At 40.7% G+C, this 24311-nt stretch overlaps 1 protein-coding gene and 1 long non-coding RNA gene across 5 annotated transcripts; one reads left to right on the top strand and one right to left on the bottom strand.

Moving 5' to 3' along the window:
- Positions 1 to 3989: 3989 nt before the first annotated feature.
- Positions 3990 to 24076, top strand: LOC148301956 (G protein-coupled receptor Mth2-like). 4 transcript variants are annotated; one of them, XM_088272448.1, is made up of 7 exons: positions 3990 to 5820; positions 8391 to 8923; positions 15430 to 15635; positions 15713 to 15939; positions 16648 to 16921; positions 18290 to 18739; positions 22907 to 24076. In XM_088272448.1, the coding sequence occupies exons 2-7, from the start codon at positions 8516 to 8518 to the stop codon at positions 23028 to 23030; spliced, it is 1689 nt and encodes a 562-aa protein (XP_088128574.1). In that variant the 5' UTR covers positions 3990 to 5820; positions 8391 to 8515; the 3' UTR covers positions 23031 to 24076. The 4 variants fall into 4 exon arrangements, with proteins under 4 accessions (XP_088128574.1, XP_088128572.1, XP_088128573.1 ...); XM_088272446.1 differs by lacking the exon at positions 3990 to 5820 and adding an exon at positions 21033 to 21228 and having other exon boundaries at positions 8467 to 8923; XM_088272447.1 differs by lacking the exon at positions 3990 to 5820 and adding an exon at positions 21033 to 21228 and having other exon boundaries at positions 8501 to 8923; positions 22925 to 24076.
- On the bottom strand, positions 8017 to 11709 carry LOC148301957 (uncharacterized). The gene is made up of 2 exons (XR_015838721.1): positions 9689 to 11709; positions 8017 to 9575 (listed from the first exon to the last, which is right to left on the bottom strand). It is a non-coding gene; the product is annotated as an uncharacterized LOC148301957 (long non-coding RNA).
- Positions 24077 to 24311: the final 235 nt, after the last annotated feature.

Raw genomic sequence — 24311 nt, 5'->3', positions numbered from 1 at the left:
AGGATATGCAAAGCTTACAGAACCACGTCGCTTACCTCTGTTCAAGCGATAGCAGGCCTGACACCGTTGGACATCAAAATAAGAGAGATCAAAGACATCTACCGCACAAAAAAGGAACTCGTCATCCCCGACACCCCCAGTGACGTTCGATACCAAGGCAGGGTAAACTACACCGACCTGCCCCACCCGAGCGAACAAGTGGGCCTGAAGACCGAACATCCGGAAACGTACGCCAGAACGGAATTCCCCATTGACGAAATTGACATCTACACGGACGGCAGCAAGACCGGAGGAAAAGTGGGCGCTGCCTTCGCCGCATTTGACAATTCCGGAGAGGTACACAGTAAGAAGCTACCCATGGCCGACTACTGCACGGTATTCCAAGCCGAACTCTTCGCCATTGTGAAGGCGCTGGACTGGGTCGCTAGTAAAAGGAAAGGCTGGAAGACTGTCAACTTGTTGTCAGACTCTAAAAGCTCAGTACAGGCGCTAGCCGACGGATCTCCCACGAACCCGATGATCTTCTGCATACAGGAAACCTCGAGAAATCTCGAGAAGGAAGGCATCAAGTGCAACTTCCTGTGGATCCGGGGACACAATGGACTGGCCGGAAACGAAAGAGCGGACGAACTTGCCAAAGACGCAGCCTTGCACGTCAAAACTGCAAAGCTTTACTGCGAATTTCCACTGAGCTATGCCAAACGGGAGCTCAGGGAATTGTCTCTCAAAGAATGGGAACAACGGTACCGAACTAGCTCAACAGGAGCGGTAACTAGATATTTCTTCGAAAGTCTAAAAGACTGCAAGCAGTTCGGTAAAGAAAATAAACCCACCTTCGAGACGACACAAATCCTAACGGGACACGGAGCTACTCTATCGTATCTGCACAGATTTAAATTGAAGAGTAGCAATGCATGCCCGTGCGACACCATCAGCGAGCAAAACGTCCAGCATTTACTTCTACACTGCCCGATGTTCGCCAAAGAACGGTACGATCTGGAAAAGGAATGCAACAAAATCAACATTCCAATCGATGATTTTCAGAAAGCACTACAAAACAGCTCACTGTCCAGACGGTTTGCATCTTATGCAAAATTAATAATAAACAGGATCCAAAAAATGAATAAATAACTGGAGCGATTTACATTAAAAGTTTTTTACTAAAATGCAATTTATTTCAGCCAATGCCCAAAACTAACCACAGGATTAAAGCAGCCACCACCTATGCCCATGTAAACGGAGCTAGCCTCCAAAATCCCGATGAACATGAATAAAGACTGCTTTTTTCTTTCAGCATAACTCTTTCTAGTTAAGGTTTCGCATGGTTCCCTTAGCCATAAGACAAATGTCAGAAAGAATAAATAGTCCATGCCACAGCTAATGTAGGAACTCAAAGCACAAAACACGTAGAAGCACACACTTACACTAAAAACAGCCCCAACATATCACCTTGGTAGATAATAAACAAGGGATATTAAGTAACACAACAAGGAAAAAAAAAAAAAAAAAAAAACCTAACCTAACCTAACCTAACCTAACCTAACCTAACCTAACCTAACCTAACCTAACCTAACCTAACCTAACCTAACCTAACCTAACCTAACCTAACCTAACCTAACCTAACCTAACCTAACCTAACCTAACCTAACCTAACCTAACCTAACCTAACCTAACCTAACCTAACCTAACCTAACCTAACCTAACCTAACCTAACCTAACCTAACCTAACCTAACCTAACCTAACCTAACCTAACCTAACCTAACCTAACCTAACCTAACCTAACCTAACCTAACCTAACCTAACCTAACCTAACCTAACCTAACCTAACCTAACCTAACCTAACCTAACCTAACCTAACCTAACCTAACCTAACCTAACCTAACCTAACCTAACCCAACCTAACCCAACCTAACCCAACCTAACCCAACCTAACCCAACCTAACCCAACCTAACCCAACCTAACCCAACCTAACCCAACCTAACCCAACCTAACCCAACCTAACCCAACCTAACCCAACCTAACCCAACCTAACCCAACCTAACCCAACCTAACCCAACCTAACCCAACCTAACCCAACCTAACCCAACCTAACCCAACCTAACCCAACCTAACCCAACCTAACCCAACCTAACCCAACCTAACCCAACCTAACCCAACCTAACCCAACCTAACCCAACCTAACCCAACCTAACCCAACCTAACCCAACCTAACCCAACCTAACCCAACCTAACCCAACCTAACCCAACCTAACCCAACCTAACCCAACCTAACCCAACCTAACCCAACCTAACCCAACCTAACCCAACCTAACCCAACCTAACCTTAATAAAAATAAAATTAAAAAAAAAAAAAAAAAAAAAAAAGGTCAAAGAAAAATGTCATGGGTCAAAGGAAAATGTCAAAATGTCAAGGTCAAAGAAAAATGTTAAGGGTCAAAGGAAAATGTCAAAGGTCAAAGGAAAATTTTAAAGGTCAAAGAAAAATGTCAAGGGTCAAAGGAAAATATCAAAGGTCAAAGAAAAATGTCAAAGGTCAAAGAAAATGTCAAAGGTCAAAGGTCAAAGAAAAATGTCAAGGGTCAAAGGAAAATGTCAAGGGTCAAAGGAAAATGTCAAAGAAAAATATCAAAGGTCAAAGAAAATGTCAAAGGTCAAAGAAAAATGTCAAGGGTCAAAGGAAAATGTCAAAGGTCAAAGAAAAATGTCAAAGGTCAAAGAAAATGTCTAAGGTCAAAGAAAAATGTCAAGGGTCAAAGGAAAATGTCAAGGGTCAAAGAAAAATGTCAAAGGTCAAAGATAAATGTCAAAGGTCAAAGGAAAATGTCAAAGGCCAAAGAAAAATGTCAAAGGTCAAAGAAAAATGTCAGAGGTCAATGTCAAAGGTAAATGTCGAAGGTCAAAGGGCCAAGATCAAAGGGCAAAGAGCAAAAATCAAAGTGAAAAAGATCAAAAGGATTTTTCAGATTTTTGAAGTTAAAATGTCTATGTTTCGCCTTTGCGAATGCCAAAAAAGATTAAATTAATTTATTTACATAAGAACGTAAGTAAACACGAAATTTGTCAAAAATCAAACAGAAAATATAAATAAATAAACAGAAGAAGATAAAATCCACTTTACAAAACTGTTATCTTGTACGCAAAGTAGAATAAAATAAACTAAATTAAGTAGCGAAAAATGAATGAAAGACAAAAAAAATAATTAAATGAATTAAACATACCATTTTATGAAGATATTTTGTCACCTGTAGACGAATAGTAGGAAACTCCGTATCGATGTATGGTAGAAGAAATCTGCTTTCTGCTTTCTACCGGTAGACAGGTGGCGGTAGTGTGCCTGAAATGAACAAGTGAGAAGAATTCATTATTTTTCACTATTGTCGTTGATCGAAAAACATATGATTTTATAGTCTATGGAGGAATATGCGCGTGCGATTGGAGGACTCTAAGAGGCGAGGGAGAAGGATAGTAGATGACTTGTCCTGTAAGGGGAAACGTCAGGGACTTAAAAAAAAAAAAAAAAAAAAAAAAAAAAAAAAAACCTTTATTGATCATTGCTTTATTGCTGTTGTTGTTGATTATTGGTTGATTTGATTGGTTTGTACGTGTATTGGTGTTATTTATGCGTGTAAGCTTGATGGTATATTTACGTTGCATTCGTCGTTAGCGAATAAAGAGGTATATGATTTGATGATTCATTTTACCTAGCACCCAATGATGGGTGTATATACGTTAATACATGTACATAGATGTTAACATATACGCCATCGGATATACGTTATATCCATATCGGATATACGTTACACGAATATATGTTAGGTAAATAAGTCGAAATGAACTCATATTATGATGATACGTAATGACGATTGTGCAAAAAGGTCAAAGCAAAATGCAAAGACATGGAAAAATTACTTGCCCTTTTTAATAATACTTGTTTTGGTCAGGATCGTTTTGCTGCTGACTTCATTTGTGTTTATCGATGTCACTGACAGTTCCTTTTGACGCGTTGTTTTCTCCGTGTATCGGTTTCTAAATAAAATCAAAAGTTTTGTTCATTATAATACAGTGTGTAAAAAAAATATAGGAAGAATCGGTGTCTAACTATAATACATTATTGATCTGTCGTCTCGATATTCGTTGTCATCATTTCCAATCAACTTGACAGTTCCTTTTGACGCGTTGTTTTCTCCGTGTATCGGTTTCTAAATAAAATTAAAAGTTTTGTTCATTAATATATTGTACAAAATAGGAAGATTCAGTTTCTAACAATAATACATTATTGATCCGTCGTCTCAATATTCGTTGTCATTATTTCCAATCAACTTGAACTTGTCAGAAAACGATAACCTCAAAAAAAAACCTAAAGAAAGATTGTTTCTACAGAAGAAATACCTTTCTCAATTATATTTCCCTCGCACCACCGTTATTCCCGTGAACATACGTTTCTTGTTAATGATCGAACCAAATCCCTCTAAACAATCCCGGGGGATCGGGATACCCATATTTTAAATCTAACTTGAGTTCTGCTGATAACCTCAACGTGAGCATACACGTCCACGTCTACGCGTGTGTGCTCGTGTACACATGTGATTGTGCACGTGTGCATCTGCACTTGTGCGTGTGCACGTGTACTTGGACGTGTAATTATACGTTTAATTGCACGTGTGATTGCACGTGTCATTGCAAATGTAATTGCACGTGTGATTGCATGTGTAATTGCACGTGGTATTGCACGTGTAATTTCAAGTGTTATTGCTCGTTTACACGTGTTAGTGCACGTGTAAATGCACGTGATATAACAGGTGTTATTGAACGTTTTTGAACGAAGGTGTTTAAATGCACGTGTTATTGCACGTTATATGCACGTGTTATTGCACGTGTAAAAGCACATGTAATTGCACGTGTAAATGCACGTGTCATTGCACGTGTAATTCCGCGTGTATTTGCACGTGTAATTGTACATTTACACGTGCATTTACACGTGCAATAAGAAGACGTGCATTTAACGTGCAATTACGTGCAATGACACTTGCATTTACACGTGCTTTTACACGTGCATTTTTACGTGCATTTACACTTGCAATTACACATGCATTTAACACGTTCATTTACACGTGCAATTACACGTGCTCTTACATGTGCAATGACACGTGCAATTACACGTGTAATTACACATGCTTTTACACGTGCAATGACACGTGCAATTACACGTGCATTTATACGTGCATTAACACGTGCATTTACACTTGCAATTACACGTGCATTTGACACGTTCATTTACACGTGCATTTATACGTGCAATTAACGTGTAAATACACGTACAATAACACGCATAAATGCACGTGTAATTGCACTTGTAATTGCACGTGTAATTGCACGTGTAATTGCTCGTGTTAAATTCACGTGTAAATGCACGTGTATTTGCACGAGCTAAATGCACATGTCATTGCACGCGTAAATGCACGTGTAATTGCACGTGTAAATGCACGTGTTATTGCACGTGTAGATGCATGTGTTCTTGTGTAATAACACGTGTAATTGCACGTATAAATGCTCGTTTTATTGCACTGTAAATGCCGTGTTACTACACGTGTGCATGTACGTGAGTGCACGTGTATTTGCACGTGAGCTGACACGTGACTTTGCACGTTTGATTAGAAGTGTTATTTCACGTGTGCTTGCACGAGTGCGTGTGCACGCGATCACGTATGCGTTGTGCACGTGCACGTGCGCGTCGTTTAGTGCACAAACGCCCTTACATGTAAAAAAGGCCTGCTTAGAAATAACAAAAATCCACTAACTGATCTACAATATAAACTTCGTAGGTATTTTTTTTTACAAGGTAAATAATATTATTTTTTGACATCTCATCAAAGATGAAAAATAATATGGAAGTCTGGGCATTTACGGGGCTGACGACCGTCATAGGCTGGTTTAAGTGATCACTTTACACACGTGTAACATTCACCAATTCCACCCATTATTGACAACCACACTATTCAAATTCTTGGTCGTCAGCCCCGTAAATGCCCAGATTTCCATATTCTTCTTCATCTTTGATGAGATGTCAAAAAATTATATGAAAATGACCCCTGTAATTGGAGATAATCCAGATTTTGTGAACAAGTAAATACTTTGAGTGCGTCTAAATAGACGCACTCAAAATGTTGTAGGTAAATAATAAATGCAACTCTCATAAAAATACCTAATCCAACATTTCTTAACAAAACCAAACTTAATCTTACTTTACAAAACTGAACAAAATTCAATGTTTAGTGTTTTACTTTGAGAATTTTGTGCTCTCGTTGACGGGGATTAAAACGTCAAAAATTGGACGTATTTTACCGTCCGGTACTTCAGTTAGCGTTTTAAAACTATGATTGGCTTGGATTGGCTTGTGCTTTTGTTTCTTCGAATCGGTGCTCTTGATCGGTGTGTGAACACGTTGCGCGTAAATACGATCTCGCTAAACTGTTACAGTCGCTTTGTCAAAAACGGACTGCCGGGTGGTGAAATTCCGGGTAGTGCACTAGCCCCCTAAGAGCGATTGTCCACTACCCGGATTCGACCGTCCGGCAGTCCGGTTTTGAAAAATTAAAGCGACTACGCCATCGTAGTCGCTTTAATTTTTCATAAATTCGCTTTAATTTTTCATAAATTCGATCACGCTTTACCATTATAGCGTGATCGAATTTACGCGTAACGTATTCACGCACCGATCCGAAGAAAGATGGACAAAAGCACAAGCCAATCGTCGTTTTAAAACGCTAACTGACGTGCCGGACGGTATAATTACACGGAATTACACGGAAACCGTGTAGTGGACAAGCGCCCTAACGCGAGGAAACGGCGTTCCGGCACCTTTTTTCATGGATAAGTATATTTTTTTAAATTTTCCAAACCAATCAGACGAACAATGTTTTTGTATACGTAAATACAATACATATTTATATAATTCGTCAAAATGATATTTGAATATGAATATTAAATGATATTTGAATAAGAAAAAAAAATAATTCCGGAATTTTTTTGTTTAAAAAAAAAGGCCTATTTCTAGGTAAAATGTTGAGTTATTTAAATCTGTATTGAGAACAGGAAGGATAATATAATAAGGTAAAATGTTGAGTTATTTAAATCTGTATTGAGAACAGGAGGGATAATGCAGTTTGAGCTTGTAGGCGTCTAGCTACACCGCCAAATTGGTACCGCTGAAAAATACGAATTCGCTACGGAGATTCCCGAACGAAATCAACGATCGCGGCCAACCGAAGAGAAGAGGCCGAGATTTGCCTGCACCGCTTGGTCCTAACCGACGTGTTTATCTAGCTTCACATTTGTACTTCTATATTTCATTAATTCATTAGATTAAATATTAATAGTAATTATCAATAGTAATTGATGTGTACGAGCTTATATAATAAACGATCTGTAAGTAAGAATTCTTTAAATATCCTTTTCTGGCTTCCCGTTTCAATAACGCACACACGCACGAGGTGACCAAAAGCTATTCATTGGCTTCACGGCGTTTGCTCATTGCTGGGATGAAAGTCATGTTAAGTTTGGTTAAGTTATGAAATTTTGTTAAGTTAGGTTAGTACATAACTGTAAGATTCTAGTATTTTTGATGCTAGATTAGGTTAGGTTTAATTTGGTTTAGTCAAGTTTTGCTAGGCTATGTTAAATTCTGATTACCTTGCAGAAACCCATTTGACCAGCATGTTCTCGATGGCGGCAGTTGATATTGGTTGGTTTGATTGCTCCTCCTCGTTGTCAGCTCCTCTTTGAGCTTCATCGTGTCGCTGGACTAGAAGTGCTTGGAACTCTTCAGTTGTCAGTGTTCTTCAACGAGCTCGCGTGCCTCACCACCCGAGTGTCCTCTGCTGCTTCTCCCTGGATCCGATACAGTCCGCGAGTGGCGTAATGGACGAACAGAAATTTCGTTGTGCTTAACGTTCGTTATGCGAGACAACACTGTAAATTAATAATAAAATATTTATTTTTTCAATAAAAAAATATATTTTATTTGAATATAATATTACGAAATGCGATCTCTCAGAAGAATGTGCGACAAAACGATAAATTTAAGAAAGGCGTGTGAGATGGTTTGGACATGTGGAACGAATGAGTGAGGAAAGAACGGTAAAACAAATTTATGAGGTGAATGTAGTTGGAAAAAGGAGCAGAGCAAGACCGAGAAAAACTTGGGACGATCGATTATGCCAAATTATGTATGAGGAGATGCATGAACGTGGAAAAGGAATGTTTGGACAGAATGGTGTGGCGTTCTATTTTCCCTGCCTACCCCTGCGGAAAGCAGCGTGATGATTTTTACTACCCTTCCCTTTTTTGCGTGGTTTTATTACATCTATCTATTTGCCTGTCAACTTGTAGTCGAGTGTATTTTATTGTACAATAATAATAAAACAATTAATGACTTTGTGCCTAAACGTTTTTAAATACAGAGAAATTACCGGAAAAGTTTCGGTAACATCCGAGCGATATTGCATGATTCATTCATGGCATGCGAGGGGTTGGAGGGGGGGGGTGATAGTACGGCGCGCGGCGGGAGGCAGTCAGTCAGTATCAGCCGAACCGCGGCGCGTCGTATACGTCGCGTTCGTCGCTCGCCGAGAGTGTCCGCGCTCGCGTTCCGAGCCGAGTGCCGAGCCATGCTGCTGCCGCTGTGTGGCGCGCTGCTGCTGGCGCTGGCGGCGCCCGGCCGCGCGCAGTACTGGGACCGGCAGGGGCTGGCGCTGCCGCCGCCGCGCGCCGCGCCGCCGCCCGCGCCGCTGGCCGCGCGCCTGCTCTCCAGCCTGCTGGCGGTGCCCTACGCTGACAGTGCCGATAGTGACGGAGATTCCCGCGCCAAGAGGAGAGCCCCGGAGCCGGAGGTTCCTCCGGGAAATGGGGCGTCCCGCGACAAGGTAAAAACTTCGCTTACTATTTACTTTACCTTTTCTAAACAATAAATCGCCCCGAATCCTAAACTTCTCATCCGCATCTTCCGGATTGATGAAGTATAACACTGATCGGTATTAAAATGGTTTTATGCATCCGTCCCCCAAATCTCAAATCGTCCTATATCCGTAGATATGTATTTTAAATAATCTATTGTAGAATCTATTCGTGTATGATGTGTGATACATGTACGAGTCGTAGATTTTATAATTTAGTTTCCTGACCGTTCGCGTTCGTAAGTTCAAATTTATAAGCCAATCAACTACCTCTCTGTAACCGAGACCGACCGATGCTCGTTCAAAAGTTAAAAACAATATCACTCTATTTTATGCGAGTACTGAAAATTCTAATACATTGTTTATCTCCTCGGGAGTATGTACTTTGTTAGTAATTCAGCAGAGCGAAGTGATCGCTTTTCCTTATTATATTTTGTTTCGCGAGAAGCGCACTGCCAGTTGTCCGGATAATATATTTTTATTTTTAACACAATCCTCGCTAAATACAAATAAAGTAACCATATTTTTGTATATTATTCATACCACTATACATGTTTTGTCGAATAAATAAACTTTTTTTCATTACACCTTCGCTCGTTTGAGAGTGATTTCGATGAATAAACTTGACTTGACTTGAATCTAATGGCTCATAGAGTACCGGGTCGACATGACCCCCTACTCCTTCATCGGGTTATAAAATTTTGATTTTACTGAATGAAATGATGATGAATAAACCTTCTCGTCCACGTACAGAATGGTAATTATACGGCAATACCGGCATCACTAAACATTCACACGCATACGTACATACAAGCGACGACTTTGTATCGCGAAACTCGCGTATTGAGACGGCTGTCATGCATCGTGTTTCGCGTGAATTTTAAAATATTATAGAACTCGTTTTTGTATTATTGTATTACTATAATTTTCTAATTTTAATTATGCAAAAAATGCGTAAAAGACAAATATAAACATAAGCAGCGATGTGCTACGCGTCACCACTAGCACCAGTCACTACTAGTCACTGTAATATAGTGACACTATATCATAGTGTCGCTCGTCACCCAGTGCTATTTATCCCTACAAATACCTAATTCTCATGGTCCTATAATAATACCCCGAACTCATTAAACGTACAATCTGTATGGCTTCCCCGTACAATTTTAAACTTTCAGATACCTACGTACCTACTAATATTTGGTTGTATTCAAATTAAGGCCCACTCCCTGTTACTGTACCACTGTACTACTGTACTATACTCCTCTCGGTACGTCGAGACATGTCACCGTTGTTGACAGAGGCTTCCCGACTTCGACTACCCCGCGATAATATTATTTAGTAAAAATACGCCAACGAATTTAATTTTTCTTAAATTTGAATTTATGTTTATCATATAAATATTTAAAAAGATTCTGATTTAAAGCGGGGTACAGAAGAATTCTGAAAACCTAAAAGCGAGAATTTTGCGTCGGCGGTGAAAATTTTCGGAGTCCTAAAAAATCTGAAAATAAATTCAACCGAAAATCTCCCCCCGCCGACTGACATTTTTTGATTCCTGAAACGTTCGTCCCGAGAAATAAAAAAGGAAATTTTTACTTCCTTCATTTTCTTATTATAAGTATGTAGGTAAAAATAAATTTCCCTTCGGAATATACAAAAAATATGATGAACCCGCGTTAATGTCAATGGAAATTGCCACATGAGTTACATTCAACGGATGGAGTTCTCGGTGAGTGAAATCTATTATATTTAAAAAAGTTATTTCTTAAAAACAAGTGGAATTTCAGAAATTTTGCTCAAACCGAGTTTACATTTTGCGAAAACTCATTCTGATCAGTCATTCTTTAAAGGTAAATTGACTTTGCAGGCTTTGACATAACCAGTAATCCATTCAAATATGCTTTAGCGACTCGAGGACTCGAGAGTTTGAGGATATCAATAATGTAAAATTGTCGAGGTAAGTTCGACAGATTGGAGTGACTGAAAACAATTCCCTGTCGTTTTCGTCCCAATTATTATTATTTCTTCGAATGCGAGAGCGACTGAATAGGAACGACGAGCGAATAGATTCAGAATGCAGAGTTCGCGCACGTTAAACATTTGTTTTTGTGAAAACCATCATCTTTGTTCATGTACGCGCCGGAGACATAGAACGACAATCATCATAGTTTACCAGAAAGCTTTGCATTAAGTGTTCATTTGGCATTTATCTTTCATGTAAATAACATACATTGAATTCGTTAAATAACCAAACGAAACTCAAACCGTACACGATGCGCCCAATATAATCCGTATCAAAGAATTGCAGTTGGAAGATTGATTAGGATTGATAATCACTTATGAAGAATCACAATCAAATCAATTTGAGGCGCTATGAAGTTCATCGAGTCATCAGTGTAAATAAAAATGTAAATACATATTTGTTTTTTTCAAAATCTTAAATTTCCCGAAGTAATTCACCGATCGTTTCCCAATTCAATGTTCCCAGCTTCATTTAACACATAATTGACTTTTTCATATGGTCCATTCTGGAGGCCAAGTATTGACCAAACCATGTGAGACGGTCGACCCCATAAATATTACTCTTCGCCGAGAATGGGACAAAATACCATCAAACTACGTGCAGGTGTGAAGCCTTCTCGGACAGACTCGATGCTTTTATCCGCGCTAAGGGTGTAACCATCGAACAATAAAGTGAGGTTTTTTTTAATTTTTTACGGTATACTAGTTTTTTTTATTAAAATTTTAAAAAAAAATTGGGAACACTTCGAGTATTACCAATCAAATTAAGTAACTCTGTGGTGATCCAATGCTGTGCCCTATCCACCAGTTTTGTTGAGATATTAGTAAAATAAACTCTAATATCACATTTTTATAATTTTTTAATCAATGGTATTAAATTCAATTAAAATAAGGGCTAAATTCGATTAAATATTTACGTGCTTATTTAGGGTCTTTCGCTTCCTTTCTTTAAATTTTATTAAAACAAATTATGTTTGAGATAACTTCAAATTTTTATATAATTTGGATGGCCCATCAACGGCAATATGTATGGAATATAACATTGTTCAAATGTCCGCCCAGCTTCTATGGGTGACGCTCATCCGAAATGTCCAATTTTACACGGTGAATTTGATCTATGGGATGGGTACATTGGCTTTGAGGGTCATTGTGGTTTGTGGCTTATTCGCATAGACCTGCGAATAAGCCACAAACCACAAACTTAAAGTAAACCCCACAAGAAAAAGTCTAACGGGGTCAAATCGCACGATCTCGGTGGCCAGTTCACATCACCTCCACGTGATATGGCAGTGTCCAATGTGGCATGAGCTGTGTGGCACGCACAGCTATCCTGTTGAAACCACGTGTCGTTGGTGTCCATATCTTCCAATTCAGGCAAAAAGAAGTTGGTAATCATCGCAAAATTTGTAAAAAGTTGTGATCTGCGAAAGGCCGAGTTCTTGTGAGCGACGCGAAATCGACTGCCTCAGATTCTCCTCACGGACAGCGACGATGTTTTCGGCAGACCTTGCGTTTCGTTGACGTACAGGTATTGGTTGATTGATTACTAAACCAGTGGACTCAAATTTATGCACCACACTGCGAATAGTCCTCTCGGTTAGACGCTTATGGCGGCCGTAAAATGGGCGAAGCGCGCGGAACGTTGCCCAAACAAAACATTTATTTTGATATAAATAATTTCATCATTTGCACGTGTTGCACGCTATACAATCCATTCATGTGTGAAAGTTTGGAAGTCCTTATTACCTTATATAATCCTTTCTCAATAATTTTATTTTTGCGTAACACTGCATTTTTGTACAAAATGAAGTGCGGTTCTGTGACCTTTCTAGAGAAGTTCACTTTTCCACCGGACACCGGAAAGGGCTCGTATGGAGAAATCGGGTTTTGTGGCACTTCCGAACTAATTTCGATGACGTTTATTTTTCCACTGCAGTTCCCAATTCGAGACATTATGATGCGGATGGCTTTACACGGTATATTCAAAATGAATTGACAAAAATATATAATTTACCGATTCAATAATATTTTAAGTGTATAAATAATTGTGGTAAAGCAGTAGACTACGATCGGCTTTCAAATGAAGGTTAGGTATTAGGTTTTATTAACTTTATAATAGAAAAAGAGAGCAACAAAACCATCTTCCAACTTATTTCGACTCGTTGTGGGTTCGTCCTGCTTTACTCAATATTCTTATTACAATATTGAGTAAAGCATTTATAAATGAAAAAATTGAACTTAAATTATACGTTTTATTCAATCTCGTATATAAAATACGTATACGAGTATATGTAGGTCTACCAATTTTGTTAGTTTGTTTTGTAGTAACGGAGTTACGAGTTAATCATTTATCGCGTTTTCATAATAAGAAAGACACGCCGTTTTACGACGCTGTAAATACTAGTTGTTTAGTAATAATAATATGATCGTAGTATATTAGGTACATCATGTTTCCGAGAGGATAATCTATAGGTAATTGAGTGGCTAAATTTCCATCGGGAATTTCACCTGTTACGGTGTTCCCGCCACATCCTACTCTAATCCGCGTACATGTGTACAGTACACCGCCGTATGCTGTATACTGTATACGAAATAATTTTAAGAATCGCGGAAAATGATGGCGCACGAGGTTAGAATATATTGATTATTTCGTGAAGTAGCGCCCCTCCCCTCTCCCGCCCTCCCCCGCCCCCTCCCGGCCCCTCCGGCGCGCCCCACGGGGGCCACTCCTTCGGTACGTACATCGTGCCTGCGTCCGTACCTGTGCACTGTACACGTGTACACGTGTATTCCGCTAAACCTGCTCAACCGAGCAACGGGCTATTATCACTTCGTTTACTAGCGAACACATTCATGTAAGACGTGATAGTTATCAGCCCTGAAAACCGTCAAACATGGTCTCCAGTAACTAAGTCGAGTCTAAGGAATCTTTCTCGATCAGACCTCAGTTCCACCTACACCGTGAACTTAATCCTTGAAGTGTCTAACTCCACTCGAGTTTTATCTATTGGAAAAAAATTAATACATCGTGATTCTGTCGCCACACGAAAAATTGAATTCCAAAAGTAATCTTCATTTTCATTTTTTAATTGCAACTTCTTAGGCGGCTATTCGATAATCGATGATTGGACGCGAATAGAGAGTTTAATTTCAAAGACGCGTCACGTTTACTAAGCACATTTCGTTACATGAGAGAGAAGAAAGATATAACGCAGAGAGAAGAAGAAAAAGAGCTACACCTTCCGATGCCACGGGAGAGGACCAAAGATAGCGACGTTAACGCGTTACGAAGCGATAGAATGAGATAGTTGTATATGTACGTCAGATCCTATATATGAACAACTGAGGTATCACGCGTTATCTAAGTAATATTTATCACTGTGTTTTGACAAACCCGACGAATTAACAACAAAATCCGGAACTATATAATAGATGCGATTTTTTCTCGTTATCTGGAAAATATGGAATCACTGACATATATCGCATATTTATAATGTCTGATATATAGTATCATATCGTTATGACAAATCACAATCATCCGTATTACTAATTGAAGCACCAATAAATGACAGTGTAATTATTGAATACACAGAATATTTTTATGCAAATTTTGTATTGTTATATTTCTTTTGAGATGCTCAATGAATCTCTGTTTTTTAGTTTTTTTTTATAAATATAATTTTTAAAATGTAATTATTTTTATTAGTTTTTATTTACTTTAATCTTCAAAGTATAGATAGACTTGTAATCTAAAAGCGATTATTCATCAAAATTTATTATCACATAAAACATAATATTAGACATTTGTAAAAATTTAGTCAACATGATTACTTGTTTCAGTGAATGCCACTGAACGACTGAACATAATAATGGACTAAAATTTTATACTTACACCTAAAAATTAAAAATCGACGAAAAAAATAATAATGTGTCAACTCTTTCATTCTCATTCCGCGAATATAAAATACCACCCACGTACATGTGTACTCGTTAATAAATCAATTACCTTTTCTACATTTGGCAGTCGTTAGATGTAAATGTACCTCCCTACTTATTTACAGTATTTATCGGATTTTTCTACCAATGGACATACACAAGTGCATATTTTCATAAATTTCCCTCACCCAAAAATTGTAAGTTACCTTGTGTACCTGTACCTATGGTAGGTATATGAACAGATAATAAAGAACGCGATGTAGATACTCGTTTTCTCGCGATAGTGGAGTTCAGAAGGCGGCGGAGCAGGGGGCACTTCTACCCTCTGGGAGAGGATTCCCGACGACCCAGATTAGTCTAGTGTAATTTTCGAGCAATCATTACTCGTCATCTCGTCGCGAGTAACCTTCATATTTCCCGATGCTCGATAATTAGAAATATAAATTGAAAATAATATCAATTTGTATGTATTCTACGTTAATAATTTACACTACCGTGTTTCGGTTTTCGGTCCACAGACGCAGGCGAGCAACTCGGGCAGCCGCATGGCCGTGGTGGGCAAGTGTTGCCCCGTAGGGCAGAACCTGTCCGAGGAGTCGCACGAATGCGCCCCCTCCACCCTCCCTCTGCAGCCCATTTTCTTCGACAGCAACCGGAGCGGCTTCTGGGACTACGACGTGAACGAGTGGGAGACCATCGTGGGCAACCCGTGTCCGTACGGCAAGTGAGTGTCCGACGGGCCGAGTAGTCGCGTCAGGTGTGCGCGCTAGCTGTCTGTGCTAACCGTCTCGCCCGCGACAGGTACATGCTGCAGCCGGGTCGGGACAGCAAGGACGAGTTCTACCTGCTGCGGAACGGCTCGCTGTTCGCGCCCTACCACCTGCCGCCCATGCTCGGTCCGCGCGACTTCTGCGTGGACGCCTTCTGGGTGGACGGGGAGGCGCTGGCGCTGCCGCTCGTCTGCTTCCAGTCCGAGGACCCCGGCCCCTCCAGCAGGGACAGAGCGTGGCTCATGTTCATCGCCATTCGTACGTCGCATATTACCTATTTACACCAGACTCACACTACCTATTATGTTTGAAATTAACGAGAAGGATACCGCCTACTGAACTCATTCCGCCCATTCCGAATCACGGGTTTCAAAATAATTAACCCTAGTTTACCGAATTTAACCTCCCGAACACTGACTCGCTCTTTTATTACTTATTAGCGATGCCTACATCACATACGAGTATGTATGTCAATGTTTAAGAGGCCGAATTTCCAATATTTCCATTCCATTGTCATTTCGACCGTATTACCCGGTCCCCCCCTCCCCCCCCCGCTCGTACGGTTATGCCAACATTGAGATTTCTCAGTTTACGAAGGTTCTTTTTTGGAGTGTAATTAGTACTCTAACCTACGCGTGCATGGACCAACCTGACCGGCAACGTTAAAAGATTTTTCAGTGCGTCCTAATCCTTGTTAACAAACCTGGGTTTCTCTGCCTAGGAGTTATTTATATCGACATCTCAACATAGATGAAGAAGAATGTGAAAGTCTGAGTATTTACAGGGCCCGCAACGAATCATAAACTGGTTATATATATACAAGTTCCAAAAAATTAGTAGTGTGGTCGTCAATCATGAGCAGAAAGGTGAATGTTACACCTGTATAAAGAGATCACTCAGACATCCATATTGTTGTTCGCGTATGTCGAGACGAGTCAGTAGTAAACACTTGTACCCGGTGTCCAGTGATGCTGGTGTCCGTGCCCTTCCTGGCGCTGACGTGCTGCGCGCACTGGCTGCGCGAGGTGCGCGCGCTGACGGGCGAGGGCCACGCGCGCGTGCTGGCCGCGCACACGGGCTGCCTGGGCGCCGCCTTCCTCTCGCTGGCCACCACGCAGCTGGCCTCGCCCGACCTGCCGCAGGTGCTGTGCGTCATGGCGGCGCACGTCATCCAGTTCGCCTTCCTGGCGAGCTTCTTCTGGCTGAACCTGCTCTGCGTCGAGACCTACTGCAACATAGAGTGAGTCCACCACTGCCCGTACTACCCGTCCGTACTACCCATCCGTACTACCCATATCCGCTATCCATTATCTCCTCTAATCCCCGATTCGCGAGACCGGAAAATGTTCACGCACGATGTGAAAATATTATGATTTGATCCTTTTTAATGAAGTTTCCCACCGCCCGCCCCCCCTCCCCCCCTCCCCCGCTCAGGCCACGGGGAGGCTCCTCCGGCGCTCCCCTTCATTATTTTTTAATTCCCTCGGGCCGATGTGCTAATTGAATAATGAAAATTAAAATCCCGAATCTACATTCTTCCTAAAATATTTAAAACGACGAATGTTATTTTAATTCCGAGCCTTTATTTATGCACTATGGAAGATCTGCGCTCTGAAACCGAAGCGACGCACGCGTGTCTTTCAATCTATACGTATTAGGATATTGTGTTTCGGCTCAACACAGGCTATGCCTGAGGAGCCAAAATGCGGATAAATTATATGTACATGTATATTTAAGAAATAAAAATAAAATCAATATGTTTACAACACCAACTATTAGAAACGGAAAGGATAATGTTAACATAAATTTTTGTTTCACTATCAACTTTTAACATTTTGGGATAGTTGAAATCTCACGAAGCATAATTGCAAAAGTTACCCAGTAGCTTAATCCGAATATTAATTATAACAGAAAGAACTTTCGTAAAATTTTTGCATAACATTATGTCTAAAACGAATTGTTTAAGCTCTATAGCTTTGCGCACTAGTCGCCAAGTAATGTGAATCCGAAACTGATATATTCTTTTAATTTTTTTTTTTTTTAAGAAAAAAAAATTGGTCACTAAATAGGCACTTTTTTGGTATATTATCTTTCAACGGTGTTGAAAAATATCACATTATTTTTTTTTAATAAAAAAACTGATATTTTCACTCTGGAAACAATTGAGTACTCGCTACTGTAAATATACAGTAGCGAGTGAGTAATGTAATGTAACAACATTCTGCAAATTATAATGATGGGAAAATAGAAGAACGCCGAGGAGGTCCTCGATGTCTGCCACCTGGCAGAAAGCGGATAACGCGGCTTCGCAACATTCGCGACTGGACCGGGATGAGAGGAGTAGAGGAGTTGTTCTGGACGGCGCAGGACCGCGAAGCTTTTGCTATAGTGATCCCCCCAGCGCGCCGGGTGGACCTAACAAGGCACACGAAGAAGAGACGATCAACTCGTTAATAATAAAATTAAAATTGCCCCCCAAAACAGATCCAGCATTTTGGATATCTTACCATTAAGATACCCATGTGGTGGGTATATTTCCATTTGTGACGTTTTTCTCGAAATGGTATTGTTTCGCTTATGGTCACGCGTAAAGGATGTCCGTTCGCAGGAAGCGCTTCAACCCCGGCGGGCGGGAGGGCGGGTCGGCGGTGCGCGCCCCGAGCGACGAGGGCTGCGCGCGCTCGGGGCTGCCGCCCGCCTGGCTGCTGTGGGGCTGGGGCGCGCCCGCGCTCATCACGCTGCTCACGCTGCTGCTGGACCAGACGCCCGGCCTGCCACTGTCGCTGCTGCGGCCCAACTTCGGCGCCGCGGGCTGCTGGTTCCAGAGCGAGGCCTCCACGCTGGCCTACTTCTACGCGCCCGTGAGCGTGCTGCTGGGCGCCAACATCGTGCTGTTCGCGCTGAGCGCCTACTCGCTGGCGCGGCAGCGCGCCGCGCTCTCGCTGGCGGGCGCGCTCGAGGTGGTGGGCGCGGGGCCCGAGGTCACGCGCCCCCTGGACGCGCGGCGCCCCGAGCCCCTCGCCCGCAGCCTCTCCAGCATCGAGACCTCGGCCAGAATGTGCGTACCTTCCCGCTCGCTTCTATACCCCACACCCACCCGCACCCAATAGAACTCAAACAGGCGGTATGGAAATATTTACTATCGAAGGCTTCCTTACTCGAACGTCTTTTGTAAATATTTATTTAGGTTGGCGGTAGTTTGCGAGGACGTACTAACTAGACTCGCGTATATTATACTACTTAATAGAGACGAGTACGTATCCCCTACTACTTACAGTTGGGCACAACTTCACACTTTGTAGAAAGTTGATCACGGTAGGTACTAGCGGGGGGTACTGCAACTTGTTCTAGGGCTCCAGCCGGGCAGGGGGAGGGGGGGTGTAGATCCCCGATTAGGGATGCCGAAGTTTTAATGGAAAACAGTCATAACGGAGATAACTCTTCCTACTACTCCCCCCTCCGCATACCTCCCAGCCTTATCATTAGCCGAATATTTTTTAAACGTTTTCTCGCTAGGATTTGTTTGCTACATGCACTCAGCATTCGCCAGACATGCGACAGTCAAATACTTTAATTTTACATTTTTCTCCCGAGCCATCATATAATGGGACACAAATTCAAGCCGCGGAAATATCAGTTTATAATGTTGGTATCGTGTTAAAATATGTACGTTTTATCTTGTTACGGAAATTCTAATTTCAATTGGCTATTGTCATAAACAAAAAAACGTACAAAGATAATAAAGAGCTGTATAAGAACCGTATTGAGATTATTGTACAACACGAAGTACGAATTCATTTCAGTTTACCGGAAACTGAGTAACGGATTCGAGCTTATTATGCCATGCATATATAAATATTAAATTAAGAGTACTTATGTGTATAATGTGTACATATAAGGCACAATAATGATATTAATGATAATTAGATTTTTATCATCGCTCTGTGCATACATGCTTTTACTTATATACAGCTGTGAAGCAGTTACGTGAGTACCTACTGAGTACCTAAATGAACATGTCTTATAATATCGTGTATATTTACGGAGCCCTTTCCGTATATTAATAAAACAGTATGTAAATACATACGCCTATCCACATACAAATTGCATAAGGGTATAGTAGGTATATTACGCAATTAAAATATTATATACTATAAGTATCTTAACAAAGTACTTTTGTTATATTTTTAAACTTTTACATGTACATCGATGGACGTTATAAAAGCGTTACACACATCGCTCACTCCTTTCAAGAACGTCATAAATCAAAAATCGTCAATTTTCAGTTGTGCATGTTTTCGGAATGCCCATAAAATGTACCACGTCCCAGCAAAAGAGGCATATTTTTAACATAATATTTACCCGCTACAGGGCAAAAAGTGTAGTTTTGCATTTTGAAGAAAAGGTATTGTTTGATTATTTTTTTTAAATATGCTTAATATTTTTCAAATGGAGAAAAAACCTTCAGGTTTTACCTGAAAACATCTGTTGCACAGTAAAAAGTTCAATAAGTGTCTTGATATTTATTTTTAATACATTGTATTTTATTTTTAAACTTTAAAAACGTTCTACTGAAAAATCAAGTTTTTTGATTTATGACGTTCTTGAAAGGAGTGAGCGACATCTGCACATACCAAATAGTTTATCGTGCATATTTGTGTATTGTCTATAATCGTACTTCTTATTGTACCGCTTCACACTGAAGGTTGGCAGTCATCGTTTCTGTTCTGTCTGCAACTGGTCTAAACAGCGATTTAGTACTACAGCGGAACCACTCTCGAGTGTAATCAAATGTAGGATATAAGTATGCCACCTTTGCTGCGTTTACCTTTGACTTTGTCTCTTAATATAATGACTTATAGTATAATAGGTAACTAATATTTCGTATTTCTGACTCATTGTAAAATATCCAAAGAATCCGAGTTAGATATTCGTACACTTTTTAATAAAATCTATCGAGCATATTTTAATTACAAACTTTATTACATTTAAGTGTTCATATCATATCAAGTTTATTTGTAATAAAAATAGTTTCCTGGTATATATATTTCAAATCCGAATTATGCCGGTACAAAATTCATAATAATACGAGTATGTTTGTGAAACCGTTATCATATTTATCGCGACTATCTGTAGTGTACAGATAGATAGTAACACCTTTACTTTACTCATTGCCCCGATCGCACTTATCTAGAGTAGTTGGTGCATATGTCGAAGTCAAACGATAGTATGTATTTACGAGCAGACCCGCGTAACTCGCGGTCATGGTAGAGCGAGAAGTCGGTAGGCGCTCTCGCCCGGCTCGGTCTCGCGTGCCGTCCCTCGGTAACCGGCCCGACTCCGCTCGACAGATTCCGGCTGTGCCTGGTGCTGTTTCTGGTGATGGGACTGTCGTGGCTGCTGGAGGTCATCTCGTGGGCCGCGGGCGGGCCGGGTCCGCTGTGGTACTGCAGCGACCTACTCAACGCCGTCCAGGGCATCATCATCTTTTTCATCTTCGTCCGTCCGGCCGTTCGTCGTCTGTTGTGGAGGAAAATCGCTCTATGGGTAAAGCAAACTAATTATTCACTATTTATTTCCGATGTTTTGTTTCTATCGGTATGTTTAATTAAGTACATATCGTCGCTCTCCAGACTTACTGTCCCGACTGTTTTTTTGGAAATTTTATTGTAACATCGCAAATTCCAATCTGGTAATCATTTTGAATACCTAAATTCGCTGAAAAAATGTACACATTATCTAATAAAAATATACACTTTGGAGCTTATAAAGGCAAATTAAAGTTTACAACTGCGATCATGTAATTCTCTGCTGTGAAATTTGTACAAACGCAGACACGACATATGTATACTCAGAAGAGCGACGCTATCTACGTACCTACTAGTCAAGTTGGTGTCGAGAAATCTGGATTTCTGCCAAATTTCCTACGCAGAGCACACAGTTGTCGGACTCTCAGCTGTACAAAACTTTTTTTATTATTATGAATGAGACGAGATAAAAATTTGATGTACGGAATCGTCGCGTGCAGCACCAGAGTAAGTAAGACCAGTAAGCACCCAGCCGCTTACTATAATATGTGTCATGTTTGGAAAAATTTTCCACAAAATGTTTGGATGTTATCCAACATGTCAATCGCGAGTTCCGCGAATTCGGAAGAGGAGTTTTACTGTTGTCCAGATACTACCGAGGATGGCTGTTCTGTAGGTTCACCGATAGTGCTACCTACAGGAAGTCCGGATGTCTCTACTCCGCCCCTTCCGTGTCGCCCGTCCCCCGCCCCCGCCCCCGCCCCGCCCCGTCCCCGGCGCTACCGATGGACGGTCCGGGAAACAATGCCTCATCGTGATGCCTCCACGAGGAGTCAGAATATTCCGTCCCTCCTAAAAAAATATCGTGGCAATTGACGAACAGTGAATTTAGCATGCCAAAAGCAGTCAATTATATTGTATAATAACGAAACAAGATTTGTAAAGGAACGAAGTTTTATTTATTGTTTCGGCTTTTACTTTGTTGTAAAACATGTAAATTTACACTTAGAACTGAAGATGGAAGTTTAGCTTCCGAAACTAGTCATAAAATAAGCTGGTAAAAAAGTGGTAAAAAACAAACGTTTTCTTTAATAATGAAGTTTTAAATTATTTAAATGATTCCCCTTCTTAACAACTCTCCTAATCACTGTTGCGGATTTTATGTTGTATCGAGATGATTATTATATCAACACTTATGACAGCCCCCGAGCTCATAGTTCACATTTTTCAAAATTAACTAACGGTAATAACCTTAAGAATACAAATACGATGTTCTGTAAAATTAACGCAACGCAGATAGAACCAGTCAGTCGAAAGATCAATGAGATATCGATCGACCTTTCCGGCAAAACCACCCGCAGTGCTCCTCCGCAGCCCTTTTCAGCTCCAGGTATGAGGTGCAGCTCGCGTCCTCGTAAACCTGGCGTATTATGTGGCCCGCCCCTCTGAGAAGGACTGTGCAAGGTGTCCCTTCTTCGATTCTGTCGAAAACCTCCGGGAAATTCCTAGAATTCTTCTATATGACCACAACTCGAAGGCCTCTACTCGCGGTCTAACGTATATTTATCGAGTAGATTCCATAAACATTACGATTACGATATTGTACCAGAAAATTGTCCGATTAGTATTGATTATGTACACCGATTTAATTGCCGAACGACCGGTAAGTGAGTAAAGAGTATTCGCTTTTGTGACAGGTTCCCCCCTGGTTACAGTGGCGCAGAGCGTCCTCGGAAGCCATCGGAGTCACCACTGTCGGCTGCAACGGAAGCGCCACCAACGTGTGAAGCGCCACCGACCGGTCCCGCCGCCCCGCGCTGACTGACCGGCACCGACCCTGCACCGGCCAGTGCTGGACCCATCCGTGATTTGTAATTAGGAGAAAGCCATATTGACTGGATTAGGTACCGAAAGAGGTTGCTAATTTTATTCGTATTCCCTGGTACTTAATACTGGTATTGCCGCGAGTTACCGGCAATTACAAGTGTATTTTACTGTATGTTTGAAAGTAAAGCGAGTGTCTTATCCCAAAAACATTAAGAATAGTTTGCGACTCTCGTGGCGGGGATGATAATCCTGGGAGTCTGATCTCAGTACTACTACTCGACGGTAGCGGAGATGCGAGTAGTCGATCCAGACCCAGTTCCCAGCCTCCGACAGTGGCGTCCATCCTCTGGACCTATAGCAAAGTCTCTGGAACGGATGATTCCAGTTTAGCATGATGGGTCCCGTGGTACCCGAAATATAAATAATCGTGATATCTGATTTTATATTTAGCTACTATGTACGTTAGAACGATATTTGAGAATCTGGAATAATATTTATATTATTTGTTATTTAGTCTCTACTAAACTAAGCGTTTCGGTTAACTGTCCACTGTCCGTGTCCGCGTAGTACAGTATTATAGTTACCTATAATTGTTTTTGTATTCCAATTCTTCCAAAGTGTTTTGTATGGAAAGAGTAATAACTAGAATTATATACTGCATTTGTAAACCATTGGCCTTCCAGCTTACAAATTATTTCCAGATTGAACTGAAGTAAGCGTTAAGTGTTGCCAAGTATTTTTATACAAAAAATAAATTATATGTCTTGTGCTCTTTTTCTACAGCAAATGTGTACATAATATGATTCTGAATGCGTTCCCCTTCCCTCCCCTTCCCCTTTCCCTCCCCCCTCCCCTCGCGAGGCTGCTCGACAACTCCAAGACATTCCTGGACACCACGTGATACAATATGATAGTCTAATTTTTAAATATTGTTTTGTTATCTGTGTTTACTACTATCTGTTGTGTTATTATTGTGATTGTTAAGATACAAATATTATGTTTTCGTTTCGAAGATAAATACATTTTATTGTAATCAAAAGCGTTTCTTTTTTATATTGTCAAATCCCCTTTATCATGATTTGTCAGTTTTCCATATTTGTCCAGAGCAAGCAGGCTCTAAAATAAGGGAATTCTTCGGACTGAAGTCATTTTAAAATTTACTGTTTAAAACATGTAAGTATTAAGTATAAACACTGTTTTACACAACATAAACATGTTCATAGTTTGGAGTAGGTACGTCAAAAAATGTTTTGAACTATCTTAGAAGAAGAACGT

The sequence above is a fragment of the Brachycentrus maculatus genome, unplaced genomic scaffold (genome assembly GCF_059751285.1).
Source record: "Brachycentrus maculatus isolate JH-2025_06_01 unplaced genomic scaffold, ASM5975128v1 h1tg000498l, whole genome shotgun sequence".
Taxonomy (NCBI): domain Eukaryota; kingdom Metazoa; phylum Arthropoda; class Insecta; order Trichoptera; family Brachycentridae; genus Brachycentrus; species Brachycentrus maculatus.
Note: the sequence above shows the minus strand (reverse complement) of the source record. Positions and strands in the feature narration are given on the sequence as shown.